Here is a 12,775-nt window from a genome sequence, read left to right on the forward strand (position 1 = left end):
TATATGTAACTTTTTTATGAGCTAAGGGGGCCCAGCCTGAAGGCCAGTTAGGGTGAGATTTGGGGTGATCCTTATTTATGCCCTGGGTACCCCTGGAACTATAGCAGGGTGACTGTTACCCTAATGTTTCTATATGTATGTAACTTTATTATGAGCTAAGGGGTGCCAGTCTGAAGGCCAGTTAGGGGGAGATTTGGGGTGAGTGTTTATTTGTACCCTGGGTATCCCTGGAACTATAGCAGGGTGACTGTTACCTGTTTATTTGTGCCCTGGGTATCCCTGGAATTATGGAAGGGTGTCTGTTACCCCAATGTTTCTATATATCTGTAACCTATGAACTAAGGGCCCAGGCTGAAGGCCAGTTAGTTGACATTTGGGGTGAGTGCTTATTTGTGCCCTGGTTACCCCTGGAACTCTAGCAGGGGGGCTGTTACCCCTGTGTCTTTCTCTCACTCTCTCTATTTGAATGCAAATCAGTTGGAAAGCCATTTTTTATAGAGATAAAATGATCAACTTTTATCACATTTGCTTACAACTTCCTTTTAATGCCATTTGTAGGATGTATATGTTTTCATGGTGGTACACCAAGAGGCTGGTGAGATATTGGCTGCCCAGGGGAATAGCCTTCTCAATACTAACAAACAGCCCAATACTTTGCTTCATTTTTTCTTCATGTACATCAAAAGGATTTAGAACCAGAAGCTGCTGTGTTTGGATTCTAATGTTTAGACTGAGCAGTGCGTGTCATGATCTCCATGAATGACAAGTCCTTGCTGATTAGCTCTGCTGCCACAGGAATAAATGAAAGGTCTTCTATTCCCATTTCCCTGTATCTGTCACATCGGTGCCCCGTTGCATGGCGTGTGCAGGCTCTGCTAGAGAAAGCACCCCCCCTTGTCTTTGCTTTACTGTACCACCTACATCTCTCAGCTCAATAGGTCTGACAAGGCAATTTTTTTACCTTAGAATATGGTGGAAAATTAAAAGATATAATAAACCCCCAAAATAAATATTTAAGCAACATTTTATATCATATTGAGTGGCATATTAAGTAATCTTACCAAACTGGTATTTATATTTAAGTAAATATTGCCCTTTTACATCTCTTGCCTTGAGCCACCATTTCGTAATGGTCTGTGTGCTGCCTCAGAGATCACCTGACCAGAAATACTGCAGCTCTAACTGTAACAGGAAGAAGTGTGGAAGCAAAAGACACAACTCTGTCTGTTAATTGGCTCATGTGACCTAGCATGTATGGTTGGTTTGGTATGTCTGTGTGCATCGTGAATCATACGATCCCAGGGGACGGACCTTATTTTTCAAAATGGCAATTTTCTATTTAGGATTACCCAATGGCAAATACTATTAAAGTACTGGAGTACTGGAGATTTGTGCACAGGAAATTTAAAAAACTATTGTATCTCCTGCAAATCCCCAGTGCTTACAAACCAATGCAGGTGTGGTTGCCCCACTAAAATTCTGCCGCTCTACGCCCAAGGCCTTTTTGGCCTTTCCCCAAATCCAGGCCCGGGTATTAGCACATAAACAATGGTGTGTGGCTCTGCTCCTCAAGAAAAAAATCATAAATCAAAAGTCAAAAAGAAACGGAGCCTATGAGTAAGTGCTCATCTAGGCACGAAACTCGTTAGGCTTATGTATGTCCTAATAAAGTCTTTTTAAATTTGAATACTTGGGCTACTGCTTTACTGGTAGTGGGTCTCTCCCTTTTCTGAGTTCTCTGCAAAAAAATCCTGGGTATTAGCAGTTTAAAACTGCAAATATCTCCGAAACCACTAGTGTTCACAGGGTACTTTGAGTAGGTTTACATCAATTTCATTGTTTCGCTTTAGATCCCACTTCAAATAAAAATTCCAGCATCCTTATTGGTAGGAAGGGACATGAGATGGAGGCATCTTTATGCTATTTAACAAACGGAAAAACATTTGTCCAGAAATCTCAGTAAGTCAGAGTGCGAGGAGTCTAATATCTGTTCTGGGACTTGGCATATCAGCCTTTCAGTATCATTGGGGCACATTAAAAGCCAAGATACAGCCTATCACAATGAAGGGACATTAGCAGATAAAACACTATCTTTTATTGTAGTCATTTAGCCTCATGTCCTATTAAAACTCCGATGCCTTTACATGAGAGTGTTGCATCAGAGCATGTCTGGGGCTCATGGAAAACCAGACTGAAGCAAAGACCTGTTTTCTAGCAGGCCCAATGCTGACTCCACCCACAACATCAGCACATTCTAGCCTTCTCATATTCCACCTACAGTTTTTTATTAATATACTTGCACCTGCCTCCTCACTCTGGTGATGGCAATGGGTGTGTTGGTTATATAAGTGATGACAGCATAGCAGATCGGGTTGGATTTTAAGGTGGCCATACACGGGCCGATAAAAGCTGCCGACAGACCAAGTTGGCAGCTTATTGGCCCGTGTATGGGGGCCCCCGACGGGCTTCCCCGATCGAGATCTGGCCAAAAGTCGGCCAGATCTCGATCGGATGGGGTTAAAAATCCCGTCGGATCGCGGCCGCATCTGTTCGTTGATGCGGTCCCGCGATCCGACCGCCCGTTTGGCGAACGCTAGGATCTGATCGTTTGGCCCTAGGGCCCACGATCGGATCAGCCCGATATTGCCCACCTCAAGGTGGGCATATCGGAGGGAGATCCGCTCGTTTGGCGACATCGCCAAACGAGCGGATCTATCCGTGTATGGCCACCTTAAGTTGGATGAGTGAGGCTTATAGTTTTTAAAGGAGAACTAAAGCCTAACTAAAGAAGTAGCTAGAAATGTTGTACATTATGTTTTGTGCTTCTGTACCAGCCCAAGGCAACCACAACCCTTTAGCTGTAAAGATCTGTGTCTCCAAAGATGCCCCAGTAGCTCCCCATCTTCTTTTCTGCTGAATCACTGCACATGCTCTGTGCTGCTGTCACTTACTGAGCTTAGGGACCCACTCACAATATACAGTACACATAGAATAGAAATGTCACAATATAAGGCTGATTAGTAATTAATACAGATAATTACTACATGGCAGCACAGAAACCAGTGCAATTAGCATCAGAATTTAATAATCAGCAAACCTGTAGCATCAGCTTATATTACAGCCAGGGAAGCTCATTTTCTGCTGGATAATTAGTGACGAGCCCTAAGCTTAGCTTCTCAACAGCCAATCAGAGCCCACTGAGCATGTGAGTGTCACAGACACTTTCCAAGATGGTGACCCCCTGTGACAAGTTTGAAGTCCTGGATCATTGCTGCTATTGAAAAGCTGAAACTTTAGCCTTGTGCAATAAGTTCACTATGTAAAATATGGCATTTTTAGCTATATTAACTTTTAGGGTTTAGTTCTCCTTTAAGCACTGACATCAATAGCATCTAACATGTGCACATGGAGCGTATTTTGGCGCATTGGCATTGTCTCTGCTGCCGTCTTTTCACCAGCGGAGAAAACACTACATCTGACAGTTGCCTTACCATGATGCTGATGTGAGATTATTGACAAGCCATTCACTGTTTGGGTCTGTTCCTGAGAATTTGCTCCGCTATAAATTCCAAGGCAATAAGCAGCTTTCCCGTGAGCTTTTGCACAAAGCTCAGTGGTCAATTTTTCTCTCAGTTTCATCTCCTCTTTCAATCTCGCGCTTGGCAGGTCGTATTATCTGCATTTTACACTGAGCTACACAACTGCTTTTTTTTATCATGTACGGCCTCTTTTCTTGATAAAAAGGAAAATGAAATATTACAAGCTGGAGCAGGAACGGCAATCCGGGGAATTGTAGAATATACACAATAATAAAAATATCACATCATCTCAAAGGTCTCTTCTAAGAAAATACTAAAACTGTCACTAGCACAAAATAACTGCCACGAATAGTGATGGGCGAATTTATTCGCCAGGCGCAAATTTGTGGCGAATTCGCACGATTTGCCGCCATCTAATAAATTTGCCAAACCACCGCGAAAGTTCGCCAGCGAAAATTCAGCGGCATCCAAAAAAATGGACACCGGCGTCCGTTTTTTTGGATGCCGGCGCATTTTCGCCAGCGGACGCCGGCATAAGAAACGGACGCCGGTGTCAAAAATGAGACGCCAGCGCCATTTTGCAAATTTTTTGCCGTTTCGTGAATTTCGCAGGAAATTCACAAATTTTCCAGCGAAATGTCCCAAATTCGCCCATCACTAGCCACGAATTAACATGTAAAGTCCTACACCCATGATAGCAGGGGCTTAAAGGGGATGTAAACCCCAAAATAACAAAAGAAAGTATAGTGCCAAGCAACGTTGCAATGTACATTTATTAGGAATAGTGATGGGTGAATTTATTCGCCAGGCGCGAATTCACGCGTTTCGCCGCCAGCGAATAAATTCGCGAAACGCCCGCGAAAATTCGCGGCAAAAACGGGCGCCGGCGTCAAAAATGGGTGCCGGCGCCGTTTCGCAAATTTTTCGCCGTTTCGCGAATTTCGCGAATTTTTAGTCGAAGCGAAACGGCGCAAATTCGCCCATCACTAATTACGAATTTTAAATGTTGTTTAAATGAGTTGCAAATATAATTGAAAGCAGTTGCTGTCTGTCTATTTCTGTACTATTAATAATGTCCCTTGAAACAATAGCAGAAGTCGGTCTTGTATGCTTCTTCCTGGGGGTTATTTATCATAGTCCATATTTATTTCATTGTTTTCTGAAATATACTCCAAATCCGCACTGGGTATTTCACCTTATTTATCAATACAGTTTCCCGAATTTACAGTTCGGGGGAAAAAAAACTGTAAAAAATTGTGAAAATCTGCCGAAAATTAGAAACATACAATTTTTCTGATTTTCCGCCCGAAAAATCCAATGTTTTTGGATTTGTGCACAAAAACCACAAGTTTTTTTGCACGAAACCCAGCGCAGATGCCGAATTTTCGGATTCTGACTTTTTCCATCCTCGGGGTATGATAAATCCTGGAAAAAAAATGTTTTCACAGAAAATTCAGATTATATAGTAGATTTTTTGGGGTTTTTGGCATTCGGACTTTAATAAATAAACCCCATGTGTCAGAGTTTCTCGAACATTTCCAGTTCGGGGGGAAAAAACTCAAAAAATTTAGAAAATCATCCGAAAATTCGAAATCATACAAATTTTTCAGATTTTCTGCCGGAAATATTATATTATATTATATTTAGGGTTTGTGCACCTGGATCCCCCGCCTGCTTGGGTAAGTTAACCCCAAAATTACTGCCTAATGCGCTGGCACTGAACATTTTTCTATATATATATCCCCAAAAAATCTCTCACGAAATTCTCAAATTTCCTGTGAAACGGGCAGAAAATAGCAAAACACCAATTTTGACACCAGCGTCAATTTGCGGGTGGGAAAATTGACACCGGCGAATTGTCCCCGGAATCTCCGGAATTGTCGCCGGCCTCAAAAAAATTTGACGCCGGCGAATTTTCTCTGAGAATTTATGCCAAATAAATTAGCCCGTCACACTTTTTACAGTTCAGTTGTTTTCAGATTGTTCACCAGAAATAAAGACTTTTTTTCAATTGTTTCCCATCTTTTATTTTTTACTGTTCTCCCAAAATTCAAGTTTGACAGGTGTGTCTCTAGTGTATCCGTCTGGCAGCTCAGTAATTCAGGAGCATCTGAACTGTTACAATTTGCTACATTGAGGTGACACAATTAGTTTCTCAGCAGAATCTCTGGAGTATCAGCAACTACTGTATCAATTCTAACAGCTGCCTGTAATGAAACTCAGGGATTCTGCTCAGCAGGGACAAAGATAACAAATGTTTCAACTAAGGGGCAAATTTATTAAGGTTCGAATTGCAAATTTGAATTTTCGAGTTGGTTTTTTTGGTCAAAGCTCACAAATTCGAGTTGGGAATAATCCAAACTCTAATTCGAATTTTTTTTTTATCATACCTGGACCCTGGGAACAACTCAAATTCAACTATTCGCCTAAAACCTGCCAAGTTCATGTACAAGTCAATGGCAGAGTTCCAGTGACCCATTTGAATATGTTAGTAGCCTTCCTGACATTCAAAGTTTTTTTTGGAGTTAAGTGGAATTAGATTCAAATTTGATTCGAGTTTTAAACGTTCAAGGTTTTTCTTAATCTCCCCGAATTGCCTCCCACCGGCTAGAATGTAAATCGCCGGCGGGATGACGCTCGGAGCGCTTCATTTTCAGAAGTCGCCCAAAGTTTCCTCGTGAGGCAACTTCGGAAAATGAAGCGCTCTGAGTGCCATCCCGCCGGCAATTTACATTCTAGCCGGTGGGAGGCAGTTCGGGGAGATTAATTGTCCTGAAGAAGAGGAGATTTTTTGCCGAGCAACTAATCTCCCTGAATCTGAGCGTGTGCCTTGATCCTTAAAATGCACAAAATCCTCCCATGAGAATCGCAGCTGATCTGTATCATATGGTTCCATGTTCTAACTGGAGTTGGAAGCTTAAAGCAGAGTTTCCCAGCACTGATTAAGTCTGTTCTTTATAGGGATGCACCGAATCCACTTTTTTGGATTCGGCCGAACCCCCGAATCCTTCGTGAAAGATTCGGCCGAATACCGAACCAAATCCGAACCCTAATTTGCATATGCAAATTAGGGGTGGTAAGGGGAAAACATTTTTTACTTCCTTGTTTTCTGACAAAAAGTCATGCAATTTCCCTCCCGCCCCTAATTTGCATATGCAAATTAGGATTCGGATTCGGTTCGGCTGGGCAGAAGGATTCGGCAGAATCCGAATCCTGCTGAAAAAGGCCGAATCCTGGCCGAATCCCGAACCGAATCCTGGATTCGGTGCATCCCTAGTTATATATCCCCATGTTTGATTCCAGTGTCATGTAATGAAAAAAATGACATAATTATCTGTATATGTCAGATAAGAACAAGATGCCTGACATGGTGCTGGGAATCAGCATTCTCATTGGTCACTTCTTTTGCATTTATAGTGACATTTTTCCATCAGTTGAATTCTTATTGGTGAATTTTTTTTGAGTCTATTGTAACGTTTCCTCAACTTCTATAGAAAACTGGTGGGTGCTGTGGAACAGTGCTATGACTGGGTTTACATCCCCTTTAAATGAGAGCCGTGACTTGCTTTTATTTCCCACAGTAACATTTAGGGCACGTGGCTAGTAAAGGTGAGCCGGGGGTGAGCACAGTTTGATTGACTTTTCCAAACTGATGGAGAAATACTGACAACTATCTTTCTGCCCATCATGCTCTTTCTCTCAAAATCAATTTGCTTTAAAGCACGACCGAGGTTTCTCAGCATCCCAACCGAAACGCCGCAGCGATCCAGAACGACATGCAGAGTCAGTGTAAAGTGAGGACACACAGGATAAAAAAACAGAAGGGGCCAGGAAAATATGCCCCAAGCTAAATAATACAAGACATCAAACCAATAAAAAGAACATGTATGAGATGTCAGGATGTGATGATTCATTGTACGTAGGAAAGAGATACAGCTATGGGACCTGTTACCCAGAATGCTCTGGACCTGGGGCCTTCCGGATAACGGATCTTTCCGTAATTTAGATCTTCAGACCTTAAAGGATAAGTAAACCTTTAAAATAAGTGAATAGCAATTGATGCTGGTGCTATTCTAACAAACTTTGCAATGTACATTAATTATTTTATCAAAATATTGATTTTAGTTTTATTCCAAGATATTAAGGGATACATGTACTGTTAATATGAATGAATTTTGTTACAACAGCGCCACCTGCTGGTCATTTTTCAACCAGTCTGACCACCAAGTAGTCAAGGAAGTTGTCAGGAGAAAGAAAGAGACTGCTCTGATGTTCTTCTGCTTAGTGAGAAAGGTTTCTATTTTTTTTTCCTAAGCAGAAGAACATCAGAGCAGTCTCTTTCTTTCTCCTGACAACTTCCTTGACTACTTGGTGGTCAGACTGGTGGGAAACTGACCAGCAGGTGGCGCTGTTGTAACGAAATTCATTCATATCAATAGTACGTGTATCCCTTAATATCTTGAAATAAAACAAAATAAATAATTCATGTACATTACAAAAGTCAATTTTACATTTACTTATTTTAAAGGTTTACTTATCCTTTAAGTCTACTAGAAAATCATGTAAATGTTAAATAAACCCAATAGGCTGGTTTTGCCTCCAATAAGGATTAATTATATCTTAGTTGGGATCAAGTACAAGCTACTGTTTTATTATTACAGAGAAAAAGGAAATTATTTAAAGAGGTTGTTCACCTTCCAAACACTTTTTTCAGTTCAATCATTTTCAGATTGTTCCCCAGAAATAAAGACTTTTTTAAATTACTTTTTTTATATTTTTTATTTTTTGCAGTTTTTTACAAAATTAAAGTTTAACATTTAGGGGCAGATTTACTAAGGGTCGAATTTCGAAATTCGACCCTCGAATTGAAATCTTGCGACTTTGAATATTGAAGTCGAAGGATTTTTAGCGTATTCGATTTAGCGTAATGATTAAATAGCTCGAATTTTTAGCGATCGATTGAAGGATTTCTATTCGATCAAAAAAAACTTAGAAAAATGCTGTGGAAGGTCCCATAGGCTAACATTGCACTTCAGTAGCTTTAATTTGGTGAAGTATGAAGTCAAAGTTTTTTTTAAAGAGACAGTACTTCGTTTATCGAATGGTCGAATATTCGAACGATTTTTACTTCGAGTCGAAGTAAATTTGAAGTCGTAGTATCCTATTCGATGGTCAAAGTATCCAAAAAATTACTTCTAAATTTGAACTTTTTTAACTTCGAAAATTCACTCGAGCTTAGTAAATATGCCCCTTAATGTTCCTGTCTCTGGTGAGTCTGGCAGCTCAGTAATTCAGGTGCGGATTCTGCGCTGTTACAATTTTGCAACATATAGGGGCATATTTATCAAGGGTCAAATTTAGAATTGAAAAAAACTTCGAAATTCGAATTCAAAAAGACCAACCGAAATAAAGTCGAAGTTTTTTTTTTTTGGTCAAATAGGTCAGTTTTAGATCAAATAGGTCCGTATTCAGCGACTTTGAATCGTACGAATCTAAGGAATAGTGCATTCGATTGAATTCGATATAAAGTTTTTCCCAAAGAAAACTTTGATTTTTCAAAGTCCACCAATTGACTCCAAATAGGTTCTAGCAGGTCCCCCTTAGGCTAAAACAGCAATTCAGCAGGTTTTAGATGGCATATGGTCGAAGTCGAATTTTTAAAGAGACAGTACATGATAAATTTCGATATTCGTATTTTCGATTTTTTTTCAAATTTGAATTGAATTTGGACTATTCCCTAGTCGAAGTACACAAAAAAATTCTAATTATTTTCATTCGAAAATTCACCTCGACCTTTGATAAATCTGCCCCTTAATGGATACATTTCTCAGCAGCATCTCTGGAGTATTAGCAACTATTGTATCAAGTCTAACAGCTGCCTGTAATGAAACCCAGAGATTCTGCTCAGCAGGGACAAAGATAAGAAGTGTATCAACTAAATGTATTAATTTAGAACAGTTAGAGAGTTGGAGACCCCCAGAGCTGCTTTAGACGGTGAAAAAAACTGGTCACAAATAGAAAATAGTAATTGGAAAAAAGTCCTTATCTTGGTGAACATTCTGAAACCAACTGAACTGAAAAAAAGTGTTGGAAGTTGAACAACCCCTTTAAAAATGTGGATTATTTAGATAAAATGAAGTCTATGGGAGACAGCTTTCTGGATAATGGGTTTTCTCCCATACCTGTATAAAAAGCATAAATGCATGAAGTTCCAGATTAAAGACCCAAGGAACCTGGAGCTTCAACTTTGGATGGACCTATAATCATCCTGACCTGAACATATGGTAGAAAATGCACATGAGATGAAACACCAGATAGACTCTATACCAGACAGAAATCTGCATATTTTACCTGGCACCAGATCCAGCTCTGTATATTGTACCAGACACCAGATATAGCTCCGCAGAGTATACAGAACACCAGATAAAGTGTCTGTTATAAATAGATATATACAAAGAATTAAGGTTCTGTGTCCTTAGTAAGCCACATACTCACACTGTGCTGACACTAAGCACTTCACACTTATAAGTATAAATCTAAACTATCATTTTGGGTCCTAAAATATATCTTACTAGAGGATATATAGAATTGCTGTGAGAGTGAGTCATAAAAGCTTGAGAACCCAACCCCTCCACAGAAGTGCACCAAACACACTTAGTGCCTCGGCTTTAGTTAAACCATAACTCACACTCAAGCTGGGCCTCCTCCAAATACAGAATATAGAAACACTGAGGTAACAGTCACCCTGTTATAGTTCCAGGTGTTCACAGGACACAAACAAGTATAAACCCCAAATCTCACCCTGAATGACTTTCAGGTTGGGCCCCTTAACTCATAACAAGGTTACAGATATATATATATTGTGGTGAGGTCACTACTAGGATACCTGGGAAAGTCCAGGACGGAGCTTATTTATGCCCCAGGTTCCTAACAGGTTCTGGGACTGCTAGTACAGCCCGGGTGTTTTGAGTTGTCTTGAGGCATCTCAGGTGGATAATTAAAACGGCAGCTCAAGCCAGAGTGTTGAGCTTCAGTCTGAGGGAAAAGACATAGGGAAGCCGCCTGTGTGAATCACGACAAGGTTGGAACTTTTGTTGTACTTCCTTTTCATTTGTTTTGGGGAGACAGGCGGCAGATCTACTCCTGGTTAGAAAACTGGAAAACTGGAAAACTAACCTGTATTAGTTAGAAGCCCATTAAGTGGCGAGGAGTTTATTTTGAACATTGGGGTAACCATCACCCTGCTATAGTTCCAGGGGTACCCAGGGCACAAATAAACACTCATCCCAAATCTCCCCCTAACTGGCCTTCAGGCTGGGCCCCCTTAGCTCATAACAAGGTTACAGATATATAGAAACATTGGGGTAACAGTCACCCTGCTATAGTTCCAGGGGTACCCAGGGTACAAATAAGCATCATCCCAAATCTCACCCTAACTGACCTTCAGGCTGGGCCCCTTAGCTCATAACAAGGTTACAGATATATAGAAACATTGGGGTAACAGTCACCCTGCTATAGTTCCAGGGGTACCCAGGGTACAAATAAGCACTCACCCCAAATCTCACCCTAACTGACCTTCAGACTGGGCCCCTTAGCTCATAACAAGGTTACAGATATATAGAAACATTGGGGTAACAGTCACCCTGCTATAGTTCCAGGGGTACCCAGGGTACAAATAAGCACTCACCCCAAATCTCACCCTAACTGACCTTCAGACTTGGCCCCTTAGCTCATAACAAGGTTACAGATATATAGAAACATTGGGGTAACAGTCACCCTGCTATAATTCCAGGGGTACCCAGGACACACTCAAACCAAATCTCACCCAAACTGATTAGTTAAGGCTCTCCTATTGAATGGTATGGCTTACCCCCCGGAGGGGGAAGTTTTACAGTCTAAAAAAAGATATTATGATCTGAAGCAAGAATAACACATGGAGTAAGGATATAAGTGAATTAAATAACTTTTTCATATACTGTACAATGTTATAATAAAGGCTGCCGTTCTTGGCACATCAAATTAAAGTGTAACAATAGAATGGAAATGACATTACTGATGATAAAGAAAAAGCAACAGACTGATAAACACCACAAAGAAAACAGGAGAGAACAGGGACAAGTTACACCAACCTGAAAAATAGCTATCCAGGCGTAGCCAATGTTATCAAAATTAATGGCCCCTTTATGTGGATTGAACTCTCCCGGCCTGCATACGTTGTAGTATTGATTAATATTAACGCAGCTATTCCCGCTGCCAAAATCTGAGTAGTACACATGGGAGCAGTCCATTTTGGGAGGGAGGTCCTGGCATTTTGACATCCCATTGTCTCGGTTAGAAGAGCAGATATAAGGGTTGTCCTCTGCCTCATCCACCTGGTAATACGGCCTCAGAGAGGAGAGATTGTAACTCCTGCAAACAAGGAACAAAAACCCACATGTAACACATTGTTTTATATACATAAAGCCTTTTCATTAAAAGGGTGGTTCACCTTTAAGTTAACTTTTATAAATGTATATTCTATAACGTATTTATATTCTATAACTTTTCCATTTTTTTTTAATAGTTTTTGAATTATTGCCGACTCTTCCCAGCTTTCAAATAGGGGTCACCAACACCCATCTAAAAAGATTGCTCTGTAAGGCTAAAAATGTATTGTTATTTCTACTTTTTACTCCTCATCTTTCTATTCAGACCCCTCCTATTCATATTCCAATCTCTTATAAAAATCAATGCATGGTTGCTAGGGTAATTCTGACCACAGCAACCAGATTGCTGAAATTGCAAACTGGAGAGCCGCTGAATAAAAAGCTAAATAACTCATGGACCACAAATAATAAAAGTTACTAAAGTTCACTCAATCCCATAAAATATAATTTTCTAATAGTGTGTGTCACTGAATAATTCAATTCAATTCAATAGTTCTTGTTAGTTTCTAGTGATGGGCGAATTTATTCGCCAGGCGCGAATTCGCGGCGAATTTGCGCGATTCGCGCCTGGCGAATAAATTAGCGAAACGCCCGAAAAAATTCGCGGAAAAAATTCGCCGGCGCCAAAAAATTGTTTTCGAAAAAACGGGCGCCGCCGTCAAAAACGGGCGCCGGCGTCAAAAACGGGCGCCGGCGTCGAAAAAACGGGCGCCGGCGTCAAAAACGAGATGCCGGCGCCGTTTCGCAAACTTTTCGCCCATCACTATTAGTTTCTATTGTATTTTACATATTACTTCATTGTAAATTATA

General features: G+C 40.6%; 1 protein-coding gene across 3 annotated transcripts in view; it reads right to left on the reverse strand.

The window, feature by feature from the left end:
• LOC108702319 (voltage-dependent T-type calcium channel subunit alpha-1H-like) overlaps positions 1-12,775 on the reverse strand; it is a 164,424-nt gene that overhangs the window by 110,908 nt on the left and 40,741 nt on the right. For all 3 annotated transcript variants that reach the window (XM_041577897.1, XM_041577896.1, XM_041577894.1), the window contains exon 5: positions 11,669-11,948. In XM_041577897.1, coding sequence (XP_041433831.1) covers positions 11,669-11,948 — 280 coding nt within the window. The remainder of the gene's footprint in view (positions 1-11,668; positions 11,949-12,775) is intronic.

This window comes from Xenopus laevis, chromosome 9_10S, assembly GCF_017654675.1.
Source record: "Xenopus laevis strain J_2021 chromosome 9_10S, Xenopus_laevis_v10.1, whole genome shotgun sequence".
Classification (NCBI taxonomy): Eukaryota; Metazoa; Chordata; class Amphibia; order Anura; family Pipidae; genus Xenopus; species Xenopus laevis.